Consider the following 13,181-nt stretch of genomic DNA (forward strand, 5'->3'; position numbering starts at 1 on the left):
AATAACACCACTGTTTACCCTAGCCCCTGACACTCTGGTACAATAACACTGTTTACCCTAGCCCCTGACACTCTGGTACAATAACACTGTTTACCCTAGCCCCTGACACTCTGGTACAATAACACTGTTTACCCTAGCCCCTGACACTCTGGTACAATAACACTGTTTACCCTAGCCCCTGACACTCTGGTACAATAACACTGTTTACCCTAGCCCCTGACACTCTGGTACAATAACACTGTTTACCCTAGCCCCTGACACTCTGGTACAATAACACTGTTTACCCTAGACCCTGACACTCTGGTACAATAACACTGTTTACCCTAGCCCCTGACACTCTGGTACAATAACACTGTTTACCCTAGACCCTGACACTCTGGTACAATAACACCCACTGTTTACCCTAGCCCCTGACACTCTGGTACAATAACACCCACTGTTTACCCTAGCCCCTGACACTCTGGTACAATAACACCCACTGTTTACCCTAGCCCCTGACACTCTGGTACAATAACACTGTTTACCCTAGCCCCTGACACTCTGGTACAATAACACTGTTTACCCTAGCCCCTGACACTCTGGTACAATAACACTGTTTACCCTAGCCCCTGACACTCTGGTACAATAACACTGTTTACCCTAGCCCCTGACACTCTGGTACAATAACACTGTTTACCCTAGCCCCTGACACTCTGGTACAATAACACTGTTTACCCTAGCCCCTGACACTCTGGTACAATAACACTGTTTACCCTAGACCCTGACACTCTGGTACAATAACACTGTTTACCCTAGCCCCTGACACTCTGGTACAATAACACCCACTGTTTACCCTAGCCCCTGACACTCTGGTACAATAACACTGTTTACCCTAGCCCCTGACACTCTGGTACAATAACACTGTTTACCCTAGCCCCTGACACTCTGGTACAATAACACCCACTGTTTACCCTAGCCCCTGACACTCTGGTACAATAACACTGTTTACCCTAGCCCCTGACACTCTGGTACAATAACACTGTTTACCCTAGCCCCTGACACTCTGGTACAATAACACTGTTTACCCTAGCCCCTGACACTCTGGTACAATAACACTGTTTACCCTAGCCCCTGACACTCTGGTACAATAACACTGTTTACCCTAGCCCCTGACACTCTGGTACAATAACACTGTTTACCCTAGCCCCTGACACTCTGGTACAATAACACTGTTTACCCTAGCCCCTGACACTCTGGTACAATAACACTGTTTACCCTAGCCCCTGACACTCTGGTACAATAACACTGTTTACCCTAGCCCCTGACACTCTGGTACAATAACACTGTTTACCCTAGACCATGACACTCTGGTACAATAACACTGTTTACCCTAGCCCCTGACTCTCTGGTACAATAACACTGTTTACCCTAGCCCCTGACACTCTGGTACAATAACACTGTTTACCCTAGACCATGACACTCTGGTACAATAACACTGTTTACCCTAGACCCTGACACTCTGGTACAATAACACTGTTTACCCTAGCCCCTGACACTCTGGTACAATAACACTGTTTACCCTAGCCCCTGACACTCTGGTACAATAACACTGTTTACCCTAGCCCCTGACACTCTGGTACAATAACACTGTTTACCCTAGACCATGACACTCTGGTACAATAACACTGTTTACCCTAGCCCTTGACACTCTGGTACAATAACACTGTTTACCCTAGCCCCTGACTCTCTGGTACAATAACACTGTTTACCCTAGACCATGACACTCTGGTACAATAACACTGTTTACCCTAGCCCTTGACACTCTGGTACAATAACACTGTTTACCCTAGCCCCTGACACTCTGGTACAATAACACTGTTTACCCTAGCCCCTGACTCTCTGGTACAATAACACCACAAAACATTGTCTCAAGCAAGGAACAACGGGGCATTGTTTAAAATAACAACAGAGCAAGAAAGTAATGTTTAAAACAAGGAACAGCAGAGTAAAACAGCATTGTTTACAGCACGGAACAACAGAGCCGGGGACCATTGTTTAAATCAAGGAACATTAGAGGAAGATGTCGTATCTTGAGGGAATCTTGAGATGATTTCGGGGCTTAGCGTCCCCGTGGCCCGGTCCTCGACCAGGCCTCCTTTTTGTTACACACCCCTCAGGAAGCAGCCTGTAGCAGCTGTTTAACTCCCAGGTACCTGTTTACTGCTAGATGAACAGATGCATCAGGGTGAACGAAACTCTACCCATTTGTTTCCGCCTCCACCGGGGATCGAACTCGGAACCTCAGGACTACGAATCCCGAGCGCTGTCCACTCTATGTATGAGAGAGATACAAGCATACACTCATACAAGCACTCTGGGTCATACACACATACAATTGTGATACAAGTATACCGAGAACAATCATGTGTTAACCTACGAATTGTTGGTAAGGCGGGGCTTGGGAGCCGACACTCGACCCTTAATCATACCTGGGTGAGTACATCTAGGTGAACATATCTAGGCGAGTACTTTCAGGTAAACAAATCTAGGTGATTACATCTTGGTGAATACATCTTGGTGAGTACGTCTTGGTGATTACATCTTGGTGATTACATCTTGGTGAGTACGTCTAGGTGAGTACGTCTAGGTGAGTACATCTTGGTGAGTACATCTTGGTGAGTACGTCTTGGTGAGTACATCTTGGTGAGTACGTCTAGGTGAGTACATCTAGGTGAGTACATCTTGGTGAGAACTTGTCCCATCAATACATCAATCTTCTTAGTCTTAATCTTGACGCCATTGTTAACAGAGACGGTCCACTTCCCCATAACGTTCTTCACCTGAAGAACAATTTGTAGTTCTACATCCTCCTCCTCTTCCTTGACAGACTGTATTTGCTATGGCAGCTTCTCATCCGCCTCCTTGAGAAACTGTGCTGTTTTTTTTCACATCCACTTACTACAGTTTCAGTGGTCTACTGGTAGAATACGCGACTGGCAATGCCGGGTTCATAGGTTCGTACCCACCTATAGTCCTAGTGGATTTTTTCATCAAGGAGGCCTGGTCGAGGACCGGGCCGCAGGGACGCTAAGCCCCGAAACCATCTCAAGGTAACCCTGGTTTTAACTCTAACCAATGTTCATTAATTGCAATTCAGCAAGAGTTGATCAATAAAGATTTAAGACATTCTCTACATCAACTCAGCAAAGGGAAGAGACCAAGAGAACGCAGTTATTATTCAGACAAGATTAATATCTTGTCTCATCACTCGGTAAGACCTCAAGGTTGATCACACAGATGTTGGTGCTTCCCATGTGATCATTTCCACATTGAGAATGATTACAAAATGATCAGCATTACCACCACGCGACCAAGCGTGGGCCACACACACACACACACACACACACACACACACACACACACACACACACCCACACACACACACGGAAAACAGAAGAATAAGGGGAGACATGATAACCACCTACAAAATTCTCAGAGGAATTGACAGTTTGGACAAAGACAAACTCTTCAGCACGGATGGGACACGAACAAGGGGACACAGGTGGAAACTTTACACGAATCTAAGAAAAAGCTTTACGTCAACAATAAGAGACCATCTAGTCACGTCACGTCTTAAGTGGAAATTTCATGTCATCTATATGAGGAAGCCTAACATCAACTCAAACAAAAAAGCCTCACTTGAACTCCAAACCCCAAGCGTCCCACAGGACGTTATGAGGAATCATCACCTCACAATGTAGCAGGAACAACAGACACGAGCTCATCCCCCTCACCAAGTCACAGAAGCTGTACAGATAGTTAAAGGGATCGTACCCGTATGTACTCCGTCACATTCCTGGCGACTGAGGCCACTCGGATGCTTTTCCCTTCATTGCGTCAATGCCACTGTGGCTGTTCACATGTGCTCGTAACACTCAAGTCACAGCTATATAGCAGGGGCTTCAGAAGCTGTGAGGAGGGGGGGGGAGGTGAAGCTGTGAGGGTGGTAGGTGAAGCTGTGAGGGGGAGGAGCATACAGCCAACGAGCAAAGAAGGTCATCCGACTCTCAAGCATTAGTAACGAGAAGAAGATCGATAACAGTGATGATGATACAGAGAGAGAGAGAGAGAGAGAGAGAGAGAGAGAGAGAGAGAGAGAGAGAGAGAGAGAGAGAGAGAGAGAGAGAGAGAGAGAGAGAGAGAGAGAGAGAGACAGAGAGAGAGAGAGAGTAGGGGGGAGAGGGAGGGACGAGCGCCTGGCCATCCCATCAAGGATCCCATAATTAAACGAGTAATTATTACCGTGTAAAACTTGAGCAATGGTTTCCGATCAATAGCGGAGCGAGGCACTCAGCAGCAATAACAGCTCTGTAAACACATCACAGATGAATGAAGAAATGCCCTTTGATATGCAACCAGGTTGGCATTATTTACTCAAGATATCGCAGCCATTTAAGCGACGCGACAAGTCAGTGTATACATGCTGGGGAACAGGGCCGCCCCCGCCCCTATAACCGTAGCCGTCTTCCTGACAACAGTAAACAAACACCCTCCCGTCGACTGCTAAATCTACGAGCATGTGTACCTCGGGATCTCCATCCCAAAGAAATGCCAAAGGAGATTTAGCCAAAGCCTTGTTTATAACTAACAATATTTGCATACCAATATGAATTTCATCCTATATCCTTTAATAATGCGACTGGGAGTGCTAACCATAGCATAATCTTCTCTTACAATATGGCATCCGCCCTCACAGCTGACAATAGCGCCAACGATTCTTACAGAAAATGTAACTCGGTCACCAACAGATGACTAGGGTCATTACTTTCATAATCCAAGGTTGTGTTTTATGAAAGAATTGTTTATAGATACAAGCGTACAGCTGAGCGGTGGTCAGCTGTCGATCCCACACTGACGGCTGCTGCTGCTGCTGCTGCTGCCAGATGTTAGACTGTCTCCTGACCCGATGACCTGAAGACCTAGTTCTCATTAGCGCTCGTTATAAGCCAAACACAAATGTAACGGGAATAAAACATGGAGAATAAAACTTAGTAATCTATTTAGCTCTAGGTAATTTAGGCGTGCGTGCGTGGACACGGTCAAGGAGCAGCATACCGATGCGCAGGCCGACGAGAGCCAGAAATGCCGACAAACATTTTCCCGCGCTGAACTTTCCCGCGCGTCAGTGTGGTGCTGAGACGCGCCAAAACCACAAGCCCAGGGACAAGTGCTGTCCATGATGCGCACTCCTCCCACCCACGTGGTCGGGGACAAGACTGTAGTCGACTAGAATCATACCGTGTGCTTCAGTTCGTGTCTGGTTTGGTTTTATAAATCTAATACAAGTCACAAATATATATTTTTTCAATGTGAAACTACTGATAAGTGAATATATCGGAAAGAAGTGACGATGAGTCGGCTCAGACGGCCCATGCTCTTGCTGGTGTGGGTGTTGCTGTCGGTAGCAGCCGCTTACAACACCAATGGGACCTATCCTCCAGGTAACTCACACTGAACCTCACACTCACTGTCTCGACCTCACACTCACTGTCTCGACCTCACACTCACTGTCTCGACCTCACACTCAATGTCTCGACTTCACTCTCGCTGTCTCTTCCTCACACACACTCGTTGTGTTCCTACCTCACACTCTTTGTTCCTACCTCACACTCGCGTCGTTCCTGCCTCATACTCGCGGTGTCACTACCTCAGTATTCGTATACCTCACACTCACTGCATGTTCCTCACACTAAATGGACCTCACTCTCACTGTACCTCATTTTCATTGAATTTCACATTCGCTTTCCCCTCACACTCTCGGTACTTCACACTCGCTGTACCTCACATTCTCTGTACCTCCCATTCCCTGTTCCTCATGTTCCTTGTACCTGAATTTTTTTGTACTTCACACTTGCTGTAACTCATCTTTGATGTTCCTTACACTCGCTGCTCCTCACACTAGAACTCCTTAACACACATTGCCTTAAGAACTCCACCTTCTAGATATATATATATATATATATATATATATATATATATATATATATATATATATATATATATATATATATAGAGAGAGAGAGAGAGAGAGAGAGAGAGAGAGAGAGAGAGAGAGAGAGAGAGAGAGAGAGAGAGAGAGAGAGAGAGAGAGAGAGAGAGAGAGAAGAGAGAGAGAGAGAGAGAGAGAGAGAGAGAGAGAGACAGACAGACAGACAGACCACATCAGTGAAAATTACTGTAACATTTCATCTTATAATAATGAGAATGTTCTTGCATGTTTAGCGAGTAAAAACGAAATTAAAAAAAACAATCACAGAAAATATTACATTTTCATTTCTCGTTAATTTGTTGTTAACAAGTCGGAGTGTTGTGTAAATGTTAATTAAGTAGTGTAACGAGACCGAAAGTTGTAGTGTTTAGTAACTCGAAAATTGTTAAGTTAAAAGTATTATATAATGTGTGTGTGTGTGTGTGTGTGTGTGTGTGTGTGTGTGTGTGTGTGTGTATACGAACGTTCTTTAACTAGTTACAAAACCTATAGCTTACAAAATTAGCGAAGTCATGCGTCAATAAAACATTGCGTAGCAGTAATGACAATAAAAGTAATAAGAATAACATAATAAAAGTTATTAACTATCTTAATAATAGTTACATTAGTTAATAATGTGTATTATCATATGATAATTAATAATTAACTATCATAATCTTATCGACGATCCTTCGACACGAGTTAAAGAAATATTACCTGAACAACCTGTTCATTAACACGACGCTAACTCATCTAGCTCTCATCGGCAGCCACAAACTACTCACAAACTACACTTTACTCATGAACACAACTCATGAAACACTCCTCACTACACAGAGTTCAAAATAATCACCATATACCGTCACTCACATATTCCAACTTGAATCCTTAAGTATGATGACCAGACCACACACTAGAAGGTGAAGGGACGACGACGTTTCGGTCCGTCCTGGGCCATTCTCAAGTCGACTTGAGAATGGCCCAGGACGGACCGAAACGTCGTCGTCCCTTCACCTTCTAGTGTGTGGTCTGGTCAACATACTTTAGCCACGTTATTGTGACTCATCGCCTGCAATTGAATCCTTAAATCAACTAGTCACAGCCTAGACAGTGCTGAACCCGCAACTCATGATTTAATAATAACTAATTCGTCTCGTCGGGGGCAGGAAGCCTGGGCACATATGCATATTCTTTAAGGGTTAATATCGAAATCCCTCGCATGATTGAACTCCTAACCTCCTCCCCCCCCCTTCAGATGCACCCACACACATACCTAACTCCCAGGCAACCTGGTTTACAGGTAGGTGAATAGGTGCAGTAGGTGAAAGGAAACGTGGGCCAAACCCCACCCCCCCCCCTTCTGTCTCGCCCGGTAATCGAACTCGGGCTCTCCGATTGTGAGACGAGAACGATATCAACTGTTATGCGAGACTATATGATGCATCAAGTGGCGCTTGCATTGTTAATCTCGTGATTGTGATTGTCTAGTTCGCAGGAAGGTTTTTCCCTTTCACGAACCGGTTCTCCGGCATGTGTTTCTCTCATGAACCGGTTCTCCAGCCTGTGTTTCTTTCACGAACCGGTTCTCCGGCATGTGTTTGTCTTATGAACCGGGTCTACAGCCTGTGTTTTTCTTATGAACCGGTTCTCCAGCCTGTGTTTCTTTCATGAACCGGTTCTCCAGCCTGTGTTTCTCTCACGAACCGGTCCAATAACATGTTTCATGAAGATACGGACATCATGGCTCCCGAAGGATGAATTCGCGGCTCCAACATCAAGACGGTTCGACTCCCGTCTTGCCCATAGACTCGGCCAAGGACTCGGCCGCGTGTACCCGCTTGCGCCAAAGCTGTGCTCTGATATCCCTAGTTCAGAAACACGCATTAGCTGCCCCTAAGAGCTCTGCCAATCCGCTTTGCGCTGGCAATGGCATGCCATCGTACACTAGTTGTTCATAATTACTCGCAGATTTTTAAGTTAAAGGGTTATTCAGATTGCGTTTTGGAGCGAAACCGGATAATTTTACAGTCCGTTGTAAGTGTATAAAATTTAATAAACGATTAACATAATATATTACATGTTTTATACGGGAAAGAAACATAAGATAACGGGGAAAAAAATCAATATATTTAGTATATTTCTATTTGAAAATTGTTTTAATTTACAATGCCTGGTGGATATGCGCTCAAATGATTTATTTGCAAAATGAATGAGTCGGGTGAGAAGTTAGGTGAGAAGCCAGGTGAGAAGCCAGGTGAGAAGCCAGGTGAGAAGCCAGGTGAGAAGCCAGGTGAGAAGCCAGGTGAGAAGCCAAGTGAGAAGCCAGGTGAGAAGCCAGGTGAGAAGCCAGGTGAGAAGCCAGGTGAGAAGCCAGGTGAGAAGCCAGGTGAGAAGCCAGGTGAGAAGCCAGGTGAGAAGCCAGCCTCATATATCACCTGAGTTGAAACACCTTCAAATTACTATAACTCACCGCAAAGTGTCCATATGTGACCCATTTCTATTAAAAATTTGTGTTCTATAAAAAAATAAACATACGAAACAAAGCCTCTTTCAATAAACATACTTTGCTTCCCTGATTTTTTTTTTTCTACCGGAGGTGAAGTTTATGCAAAGTTAGTAATTAAAAAAATGACGGGCAAAGTTTTCGCTCGAAGTAAAATATTAAAGCGGCAGTGAAAATTCATTTACTTCGGTGAATATTTTAACTCTGAGGTGATGATGGGACGCAGTTAAAGTCTCCCGGTGTTATTTGTCGGAGCGTACGACAGCTGGTCCTCGTTCGATGCTCAAGTCATTCATGTCTACCCTCAGCTTACTCACACAAGCTCTGTTTTACACACTGCTGTTCTTCTAAGTTTAGTTCTACAAGCTCTGTTTAAATCATTATAATTTTCCTCTAAGCTTAGTTTTACAAGCTTTACTTAAATCATTATACTGTTCCTCTAAGCTTACTTTCACAAGCTCTATTTAAATCATTATATTGTTCCTCTAAGCTTACTTCCACAAGTTCTGCTTCATAAGCAACTTTATACAAGCGTATAAACAATAATTCTCGGAAAATAAATGATAGCAAATACTATTGTATACATTGTCTTCTTCAATTATTTAGCATATGAAGTTATGATAAATTTTACTATTTATATTAATTATACTTTATGATAATGCTGACCAGTAATAGGTCATTATTAACAGTTTTTGTTGAATAAATTAATTATATATTTATTTATTTATTAAATAGGCGTCACCTATTCTCTCTTCGTATATTGAGGTAGTCATTGGTGATAATAATTAAATGAACTTGCAAGCACTTTTCCATAAGTAGAGACTAATAAAGTGGAGGCGATGAGTCTAATCGCGATGATTCTCAAGTCGACAATCGACTTGAGAATGGTCCAGGACGGACCGAAACGTCGTCGTCCCTTCAACTTCTAGTGTGTGGTCTGGTCAACTAATAAAGTCTTTACATATGTAAAGTTACATAAGTAAAGACTAATAAAGTCTTTACTTACGTGCCAATGGGCACTCTGCCCCGCAAGACTCCCCAGAGCCCACTTACCACACACCTTTACTCGTGAAGTCGTTTATCAGGGGGCATTATCTGGGGGTTGAAGATCAATCAAGTCTAAGAATCATGGTGGAGAGAGAGACCGTAGTTCCTCTCATTAACTGTTAACTGTAACGTTTAAAGAGTGACTCTTGATTTACCGTATCCTGCTGTCTATGTCGCCTGTCGAGTGCTGGGTGACTGTCATCTACTGTATTTATGTTTACCACGGGTAATTTAATCCAAAGAAAAACAAAATATAGAAATAATAATGTAGTATAGATGATCATGTCGTGGCGCAGTTGACTTGAGCGCGCCTTGGGACACCCCCGTACTCAGGTTCGAACCCTCATCAGGGGCTTCTGTTGGATTTGTTTTTTAATATATCACGTTAATGTGATTTTTTTTCTGTGTATAAATAGTGATACGTCTCAAGGGGACATGACGGGTATTTTAACTTGGCGTTTGAAAAATATATTTTTATGAAAATAATGGAAATTTTAGGGAAGGAGTAGAAGTAATAATGTCATGTTTTAGTCAATAAAACATGACATTATTAGTCAAGAATAACACCGAGTAAAGTGAAGAATACCACTGTGAAGATAAGAAGAACACTGAACAGGATAAAAACACTGTAAACAGGATAAAAACAACACTGTAAACAGGATAAAAACAACACTGTAAACAGGATAAAACAACACTGTAAACAGGATAAAACAACACTGTAAACAGGATAAAACAACACTGTAAACAGGATAAAACAACACTGTAAACAGGATAAAAACAACACTGTAAACAGGATAAAAACAACACTGTAAACAGGATAAAACAACACTGTAAACATAAAAACAACACTGTAAACAGAATAAAAACAACACTGTAAACAGAATAAAAACAACACTGTAAACAGAATAAAAACAACACTGTAAACAGGATAAAACAACACTGTAAACAGGATAAAACAACACTGTAAACAGGATAAAAACAACACTGTAAACAGGATAAAACAACACTGTAAACAGAATAAGAATAACGCTCTAAAACTTTTTATATAAAAACTTATAAAACTAAAACACAATTATTATAGGAATCACATAATATTCTCCGATAGTGTTAAGTGTAAATTAGAATACAATGAAGGAAAAAACACATTCACTATATATGAATGAAGAGATAAACAATGAGTAAAACCACGTTCTTAACTGTTTACAAAATACCTCAACATAGAGATGACAACATAAGTTTAAAGATCAGTTACTGAACTAAGTTTTATTTATAGGAAGATACAATCAATTTTTTTCAATCGTTAACGACCCAAATACGTCTATAGTGATTCCATAGAGTTCAATAAATACGTTTACTAGTGGATTTCCAACAAAATTCGACCTTACCTTCTAACCTTTGAAGAAATGCTATCATTTACAGCCCGCTGTGAGGTCATATGAGCAACGGAGTGAATGTGAAGCCCTTGTATTTTAATGGCTGACTGTAATAAGCTTTCACTGTATCCGTTGCTGTGATAAATTACAGCACTGGCGTTAGCCTCATCACTAGGAGTCTGGAGGGAGAGAGAGACAGTGAAACTACAAACGGTATTGTCACAATCTTTAATACTGGTGTACAGCAAGGAAATTGCTTCTTACCAACGGTCTTTAAATGAAATAATAATTCATTGTGTGCGCTGGGGGGTTGGGACAGGCAGCCAGTGTGTCTATATACATGTCAGGCTTATATCGAAGTCCCCACAAGGTCGCTTTACTGACTCTACAAACAAGCTGAGTAACTCCTGGGTGCATATTTACCGCTAGGTGAAGGTGGACGTTATAGGAAACACGCCCTTTCATTTCTGTTCCGGCTGAGATTCGAACCCGGAATTCACGATTTTGAGTCGAGGGTGAATCCGACTGTAATTCCGGGACTGGTCGGGTCGCCACGGTCGCTCTGGATCCGGGACATCTGGATCCAGGAGCAATCCGGTCGATAATTTTAGCTCATCCACTTTGTCTGTCCCCTAGAACGAAGGCCTCGCCTCTTGCCAGGTTCGATCCCCGATGTTCTGAGCGGCTGGCCATGGTTCCTCTACTCCGTCCTCTTGTTGTTGTTTAAAATTCGCTACCCGGAACAAAAAGTTCCAAGTAGCACGGGCTATGGTGAGCCCGTAGTGGACTGACTCCGTCCTCATATCGCAGCGCCTTGTCTTCATTCTCTCTCCAAGTGCGATGGTCATACAAGCTCATATCTCCCTTTCCCTTACCTCTAAGGTCTCCAGCGGAAGACACCGGTTTATATTGTCTTTGATAAATGTTAGCTGCATCTTGCAAGCGTCGTGTAGATGGCAGTAACGCTGAAATTGCAATCTGAACACTTAAGTTCAGGGAAGGACGCAAATCATTTCAAAGAAACTGAACTAAAAAGCAGGAAATTAATTCAACTAAAGCGAATGTTTTGTAGTATCGCAAATTCCAAGTTTATAGCGACTGCGAGTTTAATTTAAAGCTGGAGAATGGACGTGAGGTTCAATTCCGAAATATGATCTCGAACTTGGGTAACTGTTTATATATATATATATATATATATATATATATATATATATATATATATATATATATATATATATATATATATATATATATATATACACACACACACACTATGACAGTGTAAGATAACTACTATAAAAACCAGTGTTTTATTAAGCACTTAACCACAGTGTGTTAATAAGATGCTTTTACAAGCTCGAGTTTTAGTTACAACACAAATATATTATGCAACTGTTATATAACATAGTCAACAGTAACTACAAGTCCAGTATATCGTCAAGTGTTCCAGTATTCAGATAATATATACAGAGTTCAGCATTTTTCAACCCAGGAGGAGGAGGGGAAGGGGCGAAAGTTGGTCAAAATGGGTCATTCTTCAATACAATGTTCAAGGGGAATGCATGTATTGAACACTTTCACAAAGTTGCCACATGGTGTATTGAACACTTTCACAAAGTTGACGCATGGTGTATTGGACACTTTCACAAAGTTGCCACATGGTGTATTGAACACTTTCACAAAGTTGCCACATGGTGTATTGAACACTTTCACAAAGTTGACGCATGGTGTATTGGACACTTTCACAAAGTTGACGCATGGTGTATTGGACACTTTCACAAAGTTGCCACATGGTGTATTGAACACTTTCACAAAGTTGCCACATGGTGTATTGAACACTTTCACAAAGTTGACGCATGGTGTATTGGACACTTTCACAAAGTTGACGCATGGTGTATTGGACACTTTCACAAAGTTGACACATGGTGTATTGGACACTTTCACAAAGTTGACACATTGTGTATTCGACACTTGAGTGTTGAGAGAGCTGCCAGATACGTCTATATCCCAGGCGTATTCTGGCCACTATAACATCACATTGCCAGGTTCCTACTCAATTAGTTCCATATATGAACGCTTAGCTTTGATGTCCAAAGCTTTATGGTGAATATATGAATATTTCCTCACAATATTTATCACACTGTTGAATGCTACAGCTTTCAGGTCTCTGAATTTGTTAGGTAAGACTTTTATCAGACATTCGAAATTGTAATTATTTTTAAATTAAAATTAAACACTTCCAGTCAGTCAA

At 42.1% G+C, this 13,181-nt stretch overlaps 1 protein-coding gene across 1 annotated transcript in view; it reads left to right on the plus strand.

The window, feature by feature from the left end:
* The first annotated feature begins 8,212 nt into the window (after nucleotides 1–8,212).
* LOC138361415 (trichohyalin-like) overlaps nucleotides 8,213–13,181 on the plus strand; it is a 50,863-nt gene continuing 45,894 nt past the window's right edge. The window contains exon 1 of the mRNA XM_069320750.1: nucleotides 8,213–8,417. Coding sequence (XP_069176851.1) covers nucleotides 8,213–8,417 — 205 coding nt within the window. The remainder of the gene's footprint in view (nucleotides 8,418–13,181) is intronic.

This window comes from Procambarus clarkii, chromosome 8 (assembly GCF_040958095.1).
Source record: "Procambarus clarkii isolate CNS0578487 chromosome 8, FALCON_Pclarkii_2.0, whole genome shotgun sequence".
Lineage (NCBI taxonomy): Eukaryota > Metazoa > Arthropoda > Malacostraca > Decapoda > Cambaridae > Procambarus > Procambarus clarkii.